This window comes from Penicillium crustosum (assembly GCF_028827405.1).
Source record: "Penicillium crustosum strain IBT 35664 chromosome Unknown utg000005l_segment0_segment0, whole genome shotgun sequence".
Classification (NCBI taxonomy): Eukaryota; Fungi; Ascomycota; class Eurotiomycetes; order Eurotiales; family Aspergillaceae; genus Penicillium; species Penicillium crustosum.
In genome coordinates, this window is record NW_026623126.1 from 667,596 (window position 1) to 681,913 (window position 14,318).

General features: G+C 47.9%; 5 protein-coding genes across 5 annotated transcripts; 3 read left to right on the top strand and 2 right to left on the bottom strand.

Annotated features, from left to right (window-relative positions):
* Positions 1-1,421: 1,421 nt before the first annotated feature.
* On the top strand, positions 1,422-3,285 carry N7487_010934 (oxidoreductase, short-chain dehydrogenase/reductase family; the record flags this gene model as incomplete). Its single annotated transcript, XM_056878664.1, has 3 exons — positions 1,422-1,872; positions 1,937-2,019; positions 2,068-3,285. The coding sequence occupies 3 exons, from the start codon at positions 1,422-1,424 to the stop codon at positions 3,283-3,285; spliced, it is 1,752 nt and encodes a 583-aa protein (XP_056723983.1).
* A 711-nt stretch (positions 3,286-3,996) lies between these two features.
* Positions 3,997-4,932, bottom strand: N7487_010935 (uncharacterized protein; the record flags this gene model as incomplete). The annotated part of the gene is made up of 1 exon (XM_056878665.1): positions 3,997-4,932. One exon carries the CDS (start codon positions 4,930-4,932, stop codon positions 3,997-3,999), a length of 936 nt encoding a protein of 311 aa, XP_056723984.1.
* Positions 4,933-5,943: 1,011 nt separating this feature from the next.
* N7487_010936 (uncharacterized protein) lies at positions 5,944-6,341 on the top strand (the record flags this gene model as incomplete). The annotated part of the gene is made up of 2 exons (XM_056878666.1): positions 5,944-6,145; positions 6,196-6,341. 2 exons carry the CDS (start codon positions 5,944-5,946, stop codon positions 6,339-6,341), a joined length of 348 nt encoding a protein of 115 aa, XP_056723985.1.
* A 3,770-nt stretch (positions 6,342-10,111) lies between these two features.
* N7487_010937 (uncharacterized protein) lies at positions 10,112-10,867 on the bottom strand (the record flags this gene model as incomplete). The annotated part of the gene is made up of 3 exons (XM_056878667.1): positions 10,112-10,486; positions 10,540-10,636; positions 10,788-10,867. The coding sequence occupies 3 exons, from the start codon at positions 10,865-10,867 to the stop codon at positions 10,112-10,114; spliced, it is 552 nt and encodes a 183-aa protein (XP_056723986.1).
* Positions 10,868-12,789: 1,922 nt separating this feature from the next.
* N7487_010938 (M20 family metallo-hydrolase) lies at positions 12,790-14,282 on the top strand (the record flags this gene model as incomplete). Its single annotated transcript, XM_056878668.1, has 3 exons — positions 12,790-12,905; positions 12,976-13,290; positions 13,343-14,282. The coding sequence occupies 3 exons, from the start codon at positions 12,790-12,792 to the stop codon at positions 14,280-14,282; spliced, it is 1,371 nt and encodes a 456-aa protein (XP_056723987.1).
* Between the last annotated feature and the right edge of the window lie 36 nt (positions 14,283-14,318).

Consider the following 14,318-nt stretch of genomic DNA (forward strand, 5'->3'; position numbering starts at 1 on the left):
GGCAGATGACTTGGGCCGATTTAACTTAAGATGAGCTGGCATGCCGATCTTGTGTCGCAATTTGTATCTGCATGTGTGCCTTGACTCTTCCAGGTACGAGGGTACTGGGTGCCCGACCATGGATCAAAGAGGCCCAGTTCAACCACCACGGCGTTCTCCGTATACATCAATTGAAGTCAATTCTCTCATAGCCGAAAAATTGCCGATACTTGAATCATGAACAGCCATTGGGCCGGGGATCACATGACCCAGTAGAAAGGAAAACCCCCGGGGGTTCCTTGCTGCATCAACGGTACATCACTGCATACGAATGTACTCCATACATACCCAAGGTACGGGAGTATATGTACATTTACCTTGTATGTACAAGGTATCCACTTTCACCTTGGAAGGAAGTCAGATACGAATGACCGAGTCATGATGTTGCCAGTGGAGAAGGGGGAAAATTTTCTTTTCGAATCGCCACCATTGGGATTTGAACCGGATATCCAATCAAGGGTGGTAAAGCCGCCACAGCCGAATGGTCATTTTTTGCCTTGCTCAGCCTGAACCAAGACAGGTGTTTGTTCTGTACGCCGACTGGTTCTGGGTTTAAAAGAGGTTTGGTGAAGATTAGGGATCTGGGGTGGATGATTGGTTGGAGATGGAAACGGGAGGGTAGATGCTAAACGGACTAACAGGGGCTAACAGGGACTAAATGGACTAAATTGGAGATCGAGGCTGAGATCATCTGCAAGTGATTTTGGGCACAATCCTATTATCTTCTATTGTATTCTACTGTTAGCTAGTAACTATTAACTACTCCATAGTAACTATATAATTATCAACATCCGACACCGACTTTTCAATGACGTTCAGTTGATCGACGAACCATGGGTCCTGGGAACTGTTGAGGGTCTCGACTCTCCTTCTCTCAACTTCACTCTTTTCTCTAATGTCTGCCCTAATTGGATCGGTCTAACCGGATTTCCCCTGACCTTAAGACTGGTTCAACGGGACTGGACTGGCTAGACGGGCTAGACGGCTTATATACTCATTGTTATTTCAGTGGAGAAATGGATACCGTGGGTAAGGTGGATATTCATAGATCCAGGCACATTCCCTTCCCGGTTTTCCATTTTCGATTTTTTTTATTTTCTCGTTTCTCGTTTCAAACATAAAATTACTCTTCCTGCACTTCTGTACCTTGCAGTTTGGTTTGATTGTGATCTATTGATATCTTTGCGACCGGTAAGCCTATCTATCTCATCCCTTGCGGCGTAAATCTGACGAATCAAATTCAGTGTGGAGAAGTGGGTTTGGATCTACTGCATTAGATATGTCGATAATCTAAAAAGTGGTCCGAGAACAAGAGAAGAGAACAAGAAGCAGGACTTCAACACAAAGACGAAATCGGTGATATTTGCAATTGCAAAGCCGAAATGAACGAAAACCTCAACTACTCCGCTGCCAATGGCATATGGCACGGTGAGCTGCTGGACAGCCCCATCTGTCACAATTGCCTTCAACTACACGACCATCATGCATGTCCTACTCCTCTTTCCAAACCCCTTTTGGAAGACTCGGCAGACGCTTTGTCCCTCCCCCCTCGATCCATCAAATCTCGTATCACGGGAGCCCTGTCTCTCCACGATTACCACAAGTTCCTCTCCAAGTCTGCAGACCGCATTACCGACCCCGTCGATCATGCAGGAAGGAAATTGAAGCGAAAAACAGCTGCATTGCATTTGAACCGCCCATCCCCTCTCACCATTTCTTATCCTGTATCTATCTCCTCCGTGGCATCGAGTCCTCCGCCGCTCTCTCCTTCATACTCCCACAGCATCATCTCTCACTGGAGTGAAGAACCTGAGATCGGGGAAGCCCAGACCGGTAAGCTTCTCCAATTGACTTTATTCGCTCGAACCTCCCGGAACCTTTATTGACAGTTCAATAGTTCATTATCAAGCCACTCAAAGCCCTCGACTACCCGTTGTCTCGGATCTAGGGACTCGTGCTAGACCTAATAGGAAGCGAGTGGTAAGTTGACTGAAACACCACAACAAAGACCCAGCTCACTGATAATAGTGCAAGAATACTTTTCGTGAAAAGCTTCAACAAAGGGCCCAAGCTCAAGCAGAAGAAGCGGAGGCCTCCAAACCTCAAACCTCGGACTCAATGCTGGCCAGTACGCAGGCCGTTGCCACCGTCTCACACGGTGGCGCCTGCTTTGAGATCCTGAATCCGCGCAAGTCGCTGGATCTCGCACGCATCGTCTCATACATTGAAGATGTCGATAATTGCTCCATGGTCTCCGCAGACAATCAGCGAGACTCTACTTTCTCCATCGAGCAAGGACTAGACCGGGTGTCCCTGTCCCAATTCACTGATGCATCATTGCCATCATTCTACTCTACCAACTCATTGTACACTTCCCTCCCAGCTGATCACCAAACCTCCAAAGATCAGCCGACGGACATCCCGTCGTCCTCGCCACACATCGGCGAACGCATCCGCTCTCTATCAGAGTACTCTGCCAATGATCAAGGCTTCAACTACTGGAGCCGACCTGCCCAGCGCACTGAAAACAACGATCTACGCATCGATACCTACGACTACGCGAACAACGACAGTGAGATCCCACAATCACCACGCATGGCCTCCATCACAGAAGAATCCAACCTCCCAAATCTAGACTTCTCCCGTCGCCCCTCCACCCCATCAACCCAAACCTTCTACTCAGAAAGTGAGATCGGCGAGCCGGGCTCACCCGTCTACGCCAACGGCGACTGGGCCCAAGTCGACGGGCGCGACAGAGGCATCCTATTCGACCTACCAGAGGACGACCTACAGGAAGATGAAACAACACCCGGCCACCACCAGCACCCCAACTACCCCTACTCCCAAGACCACGAAGAACCGCCCACACCCCGCGAAATCCCCCTCGAGACACCGAGTGGTTCACCCATGCACTCACCAGTGTATTCCACCTTCGACTCCGCCTACCCTTACCCAAGCTCCGTCTCCACCTCCAAACTCCCACAGTACCCTGCCCCCTTCGATCCCTACACCTACGACCCGGTGTACTTCGACCCACATGTCCAGTCCGTCCTCGCGGCTGCGAACGCAGAGACGATGGGCTTACGGGGCAGTCCTGCACGCGCACTGGATGAGCTGCAGAGACAAGGGCGGCGCTCTGGTGAGACAAGTCCGCGATTTGAGTTCCAGAGGAGGAAGAGTGATGAGAGGAAGGCGGCGCAGAGGAAGGGGTTGAGGAAGTTCTTTAGTTGGAAGTCGGGGAATTAGACGGAGTTCTGGGAACTTTGTCTATTCTGATACTGCTGGCAGCTGGTTGTGTGTTGTGACTATTGGACCGGGAATTCGGTTATAATTTACGTCCATTATTGTGAAGAGCGTGGCGCTTGGGTGTCGGATTGGATTGGATTGGATGGACTGGCTGGATACGAGTCTCGATTCTTTTCTTTTATTTCTTTTTCTCTTTCTTTTTGGAGGGTTCTTTTTTCTATCTTGTCTTTTCTTTTTACTACTTTTATTACTACTTTTTTCTGAGTCTGAGACTCGCTTTGTATCTATTATCAATTTACACTTGACGCATGTCGACATTCGGGTTATTTTCAACTTTTGAATTCATTGATTGTAGTCTGTAATACGGCCTCTGTAAGATTTCTATAGTCTGATCCTTTTTTTTGGAGCTCTTCTTAGATGTGCATATGTATAATTAGGGACAGTCTAGAGAATTGTTAATGCTGATACAACAATGCCCAGAAAAAAATGATCACGAGTACAATCAATCATAGTAAAACTATGTAGGAATATACTACAACCAAGGAATGTGTCAAAATAATCCTGGCCGTCGATCATCTCAACGGAATGTGTCTTTCTTTCTTTTAAGCGGGTATCAAAATCGAGTACATGCCCTATATACAAACTCCATCCATGGAATGCACCACCAACCTTAACCATAACCATAATCAAACCTCTCAATAATCAAACCTCTCAATAATCATCCCTCTCATCCTCCCTCTCAACCATCGAAGCCAAAGCCGCACTAACAAGACTCTTCCTCCGAAGCCCCTGCTCATTCCTCTTCCCAAACCCACCATAATGACTCTTCTCAACCCGACTCGCCAAAACCCCCGCCGAAGAACTCTTCCTCCTCGCCCTCCCCTCACCACCCCCCTCAGGCCCAAACCGGCTGCGCGCAAGCGTAACCGCCCTCCGTCGAGGCGACGACCGGGGCGGCAACGAGCTAGGATGACAATCGTCTTCGTCGCAGAAGTCCGGTGTAGCAGGTTGTTCGTCTAGTAGCGAGCGCTGCATAGCTTCGACTTCAGACTCGTTGCATTGGAGTCTTGAGATCTGCTGACGCTGCATGCGGACATCTTGGTGGTAGGGATGGGGTTGTGGGTAGAAGGGGTGACCGAGACCAAAATCCGGTAGGTCGGAGAGGAGGTCTGGGGGCATGAAAGTTGGACTTGTTGTTGAGGAGGCGGATGGTGAAGAGAGACATTCGCCGACACCGGAGTCGTCCGAGTGGTCTGTGTCTGGGGGTGTGAGGACGTATCCTGTTCCCGGGTACCGGCGTGAGCCGGGTGTGTTTGTGTGTCTCCCGGTTCGGGGTTGGATATCTCCCGTTGGAGGTGTGGCGAGGGTGTGTTCGTGTAGTTTTTGAGTTAGGGTTGAGATTGATAGTCGTTTGTGGTCTGAGTCATAGGGGAAGGGGACGGATGTTGGGGGTTGTTGGTTGCGGTGGTAGTGGGAGGAGCGGGAGCGGGAGATGTTGCGGAAGCGTTGGGATTGTGGTGATGGACAGCGTGAGGAGAGTGGCGAGATTAGGTTGCTGTCGTTGTCGACCATTAGACGGTCGTCGGGGTCGAGGGCGAGACGGGCTGGTCGCGACGACGCCGAGGTGAAAGAGAAGTCTTCGAACATTTTTTTTGTTCTTCTGTTCTTGTTTCACTCGATATGGCTTTCGGGTGAATGTCAAGTATAAGAGTATAAAGTTGTTGATCTGCGTTCCCTTTGACTGGAATGTGGTTGGTGGTTGGCAGTCCTTGAGTTGTAATATGGGACTTCTTGTCGGGAATTGACCACCTACACTTGGAGGTAGGATACACGGGTGCGTACAGTGTATAGTCTTCGATTGATATAGCGCAGGGGATTATTCGCCCCTCGGGAAAAAAATTGATTGTCAACCACTGGTTGAGGTTGAGGCAAATATGCACGTGATCGGTAACCACTGTGCGGCATACAGCCACACTTTCTTAGTTCGGACAGGGGTCCTTTTCGTTTTTTTTTTTTTTTTTTTGAGATCGGTTTTGCTTTTTATAACAAGATACAATGTTTAGTTTAGTTTCAAATTTTATTTTTTCTCGTTCATATCCCTGCTAGACTATGAAGACCCTGGTTCTTAGAATGCATGTCGATCCTCATGTGGATACCCGTGCCCTAAGTTGATCTGCGTCCCGGGGACTGCGAAATGCATCTATATATGTACCTACAGCAGCATAGTAGTATTGATCAGATATATATTCAATATTACATTGCTTGCTTGTCCCAGAATTCTCTAGGTCTCTCTCAGCCCTACTCAGGTAAAGGGAATTTTGTAAAAAAAATAATGAGACACTGTATATGTATGAGATGTACATCCTACCTATTAAAACACTTGATCATATTTGTATTGATCTATATACCATGGTATATTCTAGATTTCCTAGTATGAGTGTGACCAAGATACCTAATGTAGGTATTTAGGTAGATGCCGGCAAACTGAGCGAGACAGGCTGTTTGATGTCTCGATAGTTTCTCCCAACGTTGAAGACAGCATAACTGTCGTCTCTTTCTCGCCTTCCTCTTTATTGCATCTCTATCCCGTCTCTTCCTTGTCTTCCCTCTCTTCACTTTCATCCTCACCATCATTCTTCATCAAATAAAACATCTAAAATGGTCCAAAAAACCCCTGAACATCAGATAGAGGCTGACAAGGTCTTTGAAGATACCGTCATGGCCGATGAAGTTAAGACCACCAAGGTCTGGGCCTGGGATCTCGTCCCAAAGAAGAAGATGTCCAACGCATGTGATGACCGTCCACAAGAGTCCAGACATCAGCGCTACGCAAGAAGAAAGAGAGCTCTAAGGGCCAAACGTACGTATCACGACAAACATTCATACCGAATTCATATTAACAGTTAATAGAAGCTGCAGATAGAGCTGCCAACTCAGCTGCTGAGCTCAACCAAGAGCTCCCCGCATCAACAACCCCCCTTTTCACCCCACCATCACTACCCACCCTGGAAGTCTTGAGGGTGGTCTTTTGTCCGGTGACCAAGATGAGGAGATGAAGGAAGCCGATGTTGAGGTTGGTTTGGGTTCGGCCCATATGACTCTCGCCTTTCGGGGAAAGGAATCCAATTAAGTAGTGGAGCTATGACGAATTGAATATGAACTCTCTATGTGCTCTCTGATGTTTGATTCAACTCAAACCTTATAAGATATTATTTACAACTAGAACATGAGGCCCTGTGGGATTGACGCTAAAAAGGACCGCTTTTGAGGCCAGAAACGGGTACCTTTCTACCCGTAACTTTGGACTAGGCCTTAACAAGTCCTGTAGCACCATGAAAATTTTGGCACTACTATCAGACTTCTACAAAGCCCAGCCCTCAACGAGCTAGGGGTCGAACTTTTTAGGCTCGACCCAAGCATAGTAAGGTTGCTTAAAGAAGAAGTTGATTAGGCCGAATTGTCACGTGGTGGGGTTTGTGTTGGTTAAGTATCAAAATCGGTGTGCTAGCAATCGCAAACCCAGGTGGCCTAGTTGGTAAGATCGCTAATGGGCCATAACTGCTCTAGACTTTCCTTCTAGGCAACCTACCACGGGTTCGAATCCTCAGACCGCAAGTTGCAGGCCGATGTCTCGCCATTTTCCCTGCTGGATTTGTTCACTCTTTTTTTTCTTCTTCTCTTTTCTCCCTTCCGCCATCTAGTTCCTCTTTCCTCGAAGTGTCCCGTACGTCGGAATTTTGCCTTGGATTAAATGAAGCTCTTGCAACTTGCTTATGGAGCCAAGAAGTTGCTTGCCCACTCCCAGATAGGGGAAATATCATAACCGCCCACCCGATCTCTCCTTCTCAAATGCTTTATGAGGTCTTGACAATCTACTTCCCTGTAGACTTGGATCAGGGGACTATCTCCTCCATTGAAAAGATTAGAGGGTTACCTTGCTGGCACATTGATGGTGAAAATGCAGCTGAATATCCCTTGGCGGCGCTCAAGGACCAAATTCCTGTAATGTGGAAAGAGGGCACTTGTGAGTACCAGGGATAAACTGCAAGGCGGTCTGTTTACTTCATCAAGTTCGTCAACGAGGAAGGAGGACGAGCTTATAAACAAAATATGAGGTATAGTCCACGCAGGAGGCCATCTTGGGACATCAGGGTATCTTTCTTTAGCAAGCTGGGGGATCTTGGGATGCTCGGGTATGAATCGCTGCATGCTGAATTTGCGGAGGTTGTTCACTATGTCTCGGAGAACTACGCACCAGAGCCTTCTTCGTCAAGTCCTAAAACGATAGAATGTCCGCCACATCATATGACAGAACTCGAAGCTGATTCCGGTGATTTATAATAGAAAGGTAATGGCAGAGCAGGTTGCACGGGGTAACAGCAATTGTCTTTCTAACGTTTTACAGAATGAAAAATGGACTCTTAAATGGGCTAATTTTCACTTGATTTAAGATTACTCGGGCACATCAAATACGACCAGGAAATGTATTATAGGACACAAGGTAGCGCATGCTGAATCCCCGAGAGAGAGGCAAAGAAAGGAACACGAAGAGGACGGAAATAGAAGAATAGGACAGCGGTGATATTGCGACAAATTGAAAGATAGATAGGCTGAAAGCAGAATCAGTGGACTCTCACATTTATTAACCTAGCTCAGCTTTATAACACTGCATCCGGTACACCTTGGCAATTCGTAAACGAACTCCAGCTTCAACATCGACTTAGAGCGCCTCCGCTAATGTTACCTCCCCCACCCCCCGAAGAAAAAAGAGAAGAAAACAGAAAGAATGTACAAATCCAGCAGGGGAAATGGCGAGACATCGGCTCGCAACTTGCACACAGACCACCACCCCAATCGGCTCTGGCGTGGACTCCCAGGGCCTTAGTTTCTAGAAAAAGCCTGACGGCTCTCTTCTGCCGTAAAAGATTACTTTGGCGTAGCCAGGATATGCTACCAGCTGTAAGCTCTGAAAGCTAAAGGGAAGACAAGATGATGTATTCATGATAGCTATCCCTCTCCTAATGAGGGGTGACGAAGTCAGGTGACAGAGAGATGTTGTGGACGAAGGAGGGAGGTGTGAGAGTGAGAGATGTCGTGGATGAAAGAGTGAGATGCGGTTGACTTAGTGAGGAGTGAGCATGTCGCGGGCGTCAAAGAGAAGAAAAAAAGAATTGGACAAATCCAGCAGGGGAAATGGCGAGACATCGGCCTGCAACTTGCGGTCTGAGGATTCGAACCCGTGGTAAATTGCCTAGTAGGTAAGTCTAGAGCAGTTATGGCTCATTGGTGATCTTAACAACTAGGCCACCTGGGTTTGCGGTTGCTAGTATACTGATTTTGATACTTAACCGACACGAACCCCTGCTACGTCATACGTTGGCCCTAATTAACTTCTGCTTTAAGTAACCCTACTATATCTTCATAAGTTTGAACATAAGTTCCATATTTAATAATTGATGGGAAAAAAAAACTAAATAGAAGGGGGTTAAAAAGAATGGACAAATCCAGCAGGGGAAATGGCGAGACATCGGCCTGCAACTTGCGGTCTGAGGATTCGAACCCGTAGTAGGTTGCCTAGTGGGTAAGTCTAGAGCAGTTATGGCCCATTAGCGATCTTACCAACTAGGCCACCTGGGTTTGCGATTGCTAGCACACTGATTTTGGTACTTGACCGACACCCAGTCACCCAGTCAGTCACCCAGTCTTCGATCACGTGATATGTTTGCCCTAGCTAACAATTATAGTATCTGGGGCAGGTGTAGTGGTTTCACCCGGCTCACTTCTTTCTTTGGTGACGCTGTACAAAATTTAACCATATTCTAGATATTATACGTAGTATATCATAGTAGTTGACCAATTCCATCAACGCTGGCTAACATCTCGAGCTCTAAAACGAGATATATTTGTAAGATCTCGTCCACAGTCCTTATAGAGCGCATATTTTTGCCAAGCAACAATACCAACTCTCATTTCAACATGTACTTTATTCAATCACCTCGTCTCCAGTTTCGTCTACTGCGACTCGAACTTCATACAGCTGCCACGACTTTAGTTTCACCTACAGAATTCCGGCCTTAATGATCCACCTCCACAGCCTTAGTTTCATCTAATCGCATACCGACTTCTAGCCGATTTTATCACACACCATCATTTCGACGTCTATCACGGATCTGTTGAATCGCCTTTTACGCTGGTCTGCACAGCTATCATCTAACTCAGTGGCATCCTCTATCACCGATTCCGGGCACCTCTCAACGGGTATAATATTTTGTGACACATGACAGGCTCACCCTATCAACGCCGGCATAAATATCGATACCCCCCGGGGCACCGCCACTAACTTTAAGTTTAGGTGGGTTCTTTACCATGGTTCCCCGGTTCTGGAAAGTCTTGGGTTTCCAAGTTCCATATCCATTATAGCCCAGCTTTAACAACCACCAGTATCAACTCTTATTGCCCCAGACAATTTGACGTGGCCACATGGTATGAGAGGAAAGGGAGACGAATACTCTGTGTAAGGTGCCTTATAAGAGTGTGACCTGTAGAAAGTAGATGCCATGGCTTTTGACATGGCCAAGGCATCTGGCTGGTTTCCGGAGCTCGCCCCGGCTAAGCTGTGCCTCCCATATCTAAACACGAGAAGATGATAAAGCATAGGCTTGTAGCTAATAGTATTTTATCTAGTTATGGCCAAAGAAAGACCAATCAAATCAATGGAATGGGAAAGGAGCATATTCAAATTGAAGCCATAAAAGACGCATGGACCAACACCCCTATGAGGATGGGTCTGGTATTTTAACAACAAAGAAAGAAAGCAATGTGACTCTTAGTCAAAAAGCCCTTCAGATGGCCAGTCCAACGGTCCTTCAAGCTCATCAAACAGGCCCAGAGGGTCCACCGGATCCCAGATCACATTATCAGCATTGTTTTCTTCTGGTTCCGACTGGGAAGGCTCGGCAGACGCGTTGGGAGGGGAGGGCGTAGCGACAGGCGAAGACGCGCCGGCAGGAGAAGATGAGACGTCAAGTGAAACGTCAGGCGATGGGGAGCGCGAGGCGGAGGGTGAGGTCGAGGACGACGAAGAGGGCAGAACAATGGGGGACTCAAAGTGTGAGCCAGTGGCCGGAGCAACAGGAGGATTGGCTGTCGAAGTCCCACTGGTCTCACCAGCGGCGGCGGCCGCTGAAGCTTCAGCTTCGGTCTCTTTTACACCATTAGCGCCAAATCAGCAAGGAATGTTATTTCGATACATACTTTTTCTTTTATTGGCCCTTCTGCGGCCCGGGTGTCGGTATGCACGTTTACGCTTTGGTGGCAGTACGGGATCCCGTGTGCGTGGGACAACGGGGGGCTTTAGAAACCAGATGTAAGCTTAACTCAGATCATATGTGGGAGAGTAGGTGTAGGGGAAGGAGGTCAGTAGATGTCCCGACAGTTGGAGACAATCAAGATATTCGACAAGTTGAGACCAGAGGAGACACAAGCACTTACGACGTCAATACCCTGCTCTCGCAGGGCTCGGCGGAAGCTTGGGTTCCGTTTCTTCTTTTAGGGGTTTCCCCGGCGAAGGGGGGCCTTCCATGATGGTGGTATTGATGATGGAGTGAGATGCGAAGAGGGAAGAGGAAAATAAGAGAAATGGATGAGACGCGAAGAGATAAGAGTAGAGGAAGAGAAACATTTTTCTCTTCTATCGCTGCTAGTTTCTGCCCTTCCTTAATGGTACAGCATGTGAAAGTGTCTTGTTTCGATCAAATAGCGAGTCTGAATGATATAACGCTCTATCAAGATACAGTAATTCAACGGTGTAGAAGCCTTTTCCCAAACATTTCTACATGTATTCTATCAAGCTCCCAGCAGGCCATCTCGCGCATGGCATAAAGCCCACCTGCTCATTTTATGACAGAAAGTCTTGATCTTGGTCTCGTTGCAATCATGGTATCATGGACTTGGAAAACATCACATGAGGCTTAGATACTTGACCTTGGATCCCACCCAAAGCCCACCGAACAAAGCCCAGATATTAGAACTGGGCGGAGTATCCAAACCTTGAATGCCACACCCTTTTAGTTCCACGCACCTGGATAAGCGCAGGAAATTAAATCACGTTGGTGTATTGTTTCATTCAAGTCGCCCCTGCCAGATTCTACCAGATCATATCTCCACTGAGAATATGATAGCCCTCGGAGGTAACTTGGGTCGTAATGTGACAGTGGAGATAGTGCTGAGTTGCAGTGTGCAAGTGACCCGTGGAGACACCCCGGCTATATCATGGCTTGAAGGCCCCGTGTCCTCAGTATTTGTTCCAACAACCTGGTCAGAGATGGCCTCGCTCTCGGTACTCAGGGATTTAGAGCTTGTTTACGTGTCTCGCAGATGTAAAAAGCCACGAAATGGCAGATGGCGGGTGTTGGAGTACAGCTCTGTAGAATGCATCATCAATAAACGTCTGAGAAAATAATAATATTCACCACGTAAGGATTATTCTGATGTTCTGATCAAACGGCAACATGGGTGGTGGGTACAAACATCCCATTTGTGGAAAGTCTTTGTCGAATGGTTCTCGTCATGGCAGATGGTTTCTCATCCCATCCCACAATGCATTGGCCTCAAGATGGTCCCCAACTGATATAGCTGATAGTCAGTATATAAAAGTCCAACCAAATTGTCGATGAAATCTGGTTGCTGACTGGTCATTTTGGATGTGGAAAATACTGGTGGGGGAGAAAGAAAATGAGAGAAATGGAAGAAGAGCAAATGGATACAGCAAGCATGAGCAAACGAGCCAGACTGGATTTTGTCCCTATGGCTTTTCTATACACTCTACCCTTTCATCTGCTACCTAAGAAAATGGATATTGTATGCATTAAGTTGTTGAAGAAGCTAAGTTTCTGAGACTACGAAATCCGACAGCTACACACATGTTCTCATAGTTGCATCCCATGGTAGCTTTGCCTGGATATTTAACACCATGGGTTAACTCCAATACTGGAGTTCCAATTGACCCCAACGTCAAAGATGCGACCCCAACAAGCATGGGGTCACTACTTTGATGCTTCAGTGGAGAACAATAGGTTGGAAATGAGTATATGGTCCACGATATTCATGCTGGGAACTAGAATATACGTGAGATCTATGGGGATTCTATCTAAAGACAAAACAGATATGGACATTAGACGGATATATTTGTCACTCCAATCGATCTCAGTAGACCAGAAAATGGCTTGATTGGAGAGGTAACATGGCGATGTCTCCATATTGCGGGGGTTGGAAGTAAACCGGGGACTATCGCGGCACCGCGGACTTTTGTCCGCCCAACTCCACTTCTTATCAATGACCATACAAAGTACTCCAGACTCTCCAGCTCTCCTATATAAAGCGATAGGACGCTGCATTATGGCATGTTCTCGCTTTTTACGAACTCTCCCAAGAACGTGTCTTCAATCCACCAACCCTGTCTTTTCAAACCCTCCTCGAACCTTCTCTTCATCACGAATACAAGCTATGTTGACAACAGAACTGTCCGAGACTGAGGTCTCTGCTCTCAGAGTCAACAAGGAACGTCTGGCGAACGATCTTCACCACTCGTGTCAATGGGGATCTGGAATCAGATGGGGAGAGTAAGCTACAACCATCCTTTTCAAGGCTACCGAAGAACCACCGCTAACAACAGCCTCGGCGACTTGATAGTGGACCTACAGATACTGGCATGCAGCGCCTAGCGCTTTCAGAAGATGACAAGAGTGTCCGCGACTGGTTCATTCAGACCATGAAAGATCTCAAGTGCAACGTCACCGTGGACGAGATGGGTAACATCTTTGCTGTTCGTCCTGGTCGGAGAGCAGATGTACCTGCCACATTCATTGGAAGTCACCTTGATACGCAACCAACTGGTGGACGGTACGATGGTATCCTGGGGGTGTTGGCGGGTATCGAAGTCATCAAGACTATGAACGACATGGGCCTAGAGACGGAGGGCGGAGTCGGAGTTGTCGACTGGACCAAGTAAGATCCCAACTCCCAACTTGGAAAAAGGAATATCACTGACCGTGTCCAGCGAGGAGGGTGCTCGATTCCCAATCAGCATGATCTCAAGTGGTGTATGGGCCGAGTGCATCCCATTGGAGCATGCGCATAATCTTAAAGAGGTTCCAACGGTGGCATCGCTTCCCACAGCGGCATCAGCACCAGAGACCATGAAGAGTGCCCTACAGAAGATCGGTTACTTGGGTGATGTTCCGTGCTCATATAAGTCAACGCCGATGGCTGCCCATTTCGAAGTCCACATCGAGCAAGGTCCATACCTGGTGTCGGCAAACCAGCGAGTCGGGGTTGTGACAGCTGTACAGGCCTACAGATGGTTCCGTCTCAACGTCATCGGTCGAGATACACACACAGGAACCACCGCCTTTGAACATAGAGCAGACGCCCTCTATGCATTCGCCCAAATGATGGTGCGTGCACGGGAAGTGGCAGCTTCGAAGGGTTGTCTTGCTAGTGTCGGCATTGTCGAGGCAAAGCCCGGCAGTGTGAACACAGTTCCTGGAGAGGTCAGCTTTAGTTTGGACATCCGCGGACCTGAGACAGAGCTAGTTGCCGAAGTTGAGAAGGAGCTTCGCACTGCTTTCGACGCTATTGCTGCCGCCGAGGGTGCTGGTATTGGTAAACCTTGTCGCGTCGAGTGGACTCTTGACTTCGACTCGCCTGCTGTCAAGTTCCATGAAGATTGCATTGATTGCGTGCAGCAGTCGGCTCAGGCTGTTGTCGCAGATGCTTCTGTTGCGGATACAACGTCACTTGTGCGGACCATTATGAGCGGTGCTGGTCATGATAGTGTCTTCACCTCCAAGCGTGTCCCAACGAGCATGATCTTTATCCCATGCAAAGATGGCCTCAGTCATCACCCTGAGGAGTTCTCCACTGCCGACGATTGCGCTACTGGAGCATCTGTGATTTTGCAGGCTGTAGTCCGCTATGATCGGAAGAGATTCTTGTAAGTCGGTGCCCACATTAGCCGAGAGAAAGGCCTTGTA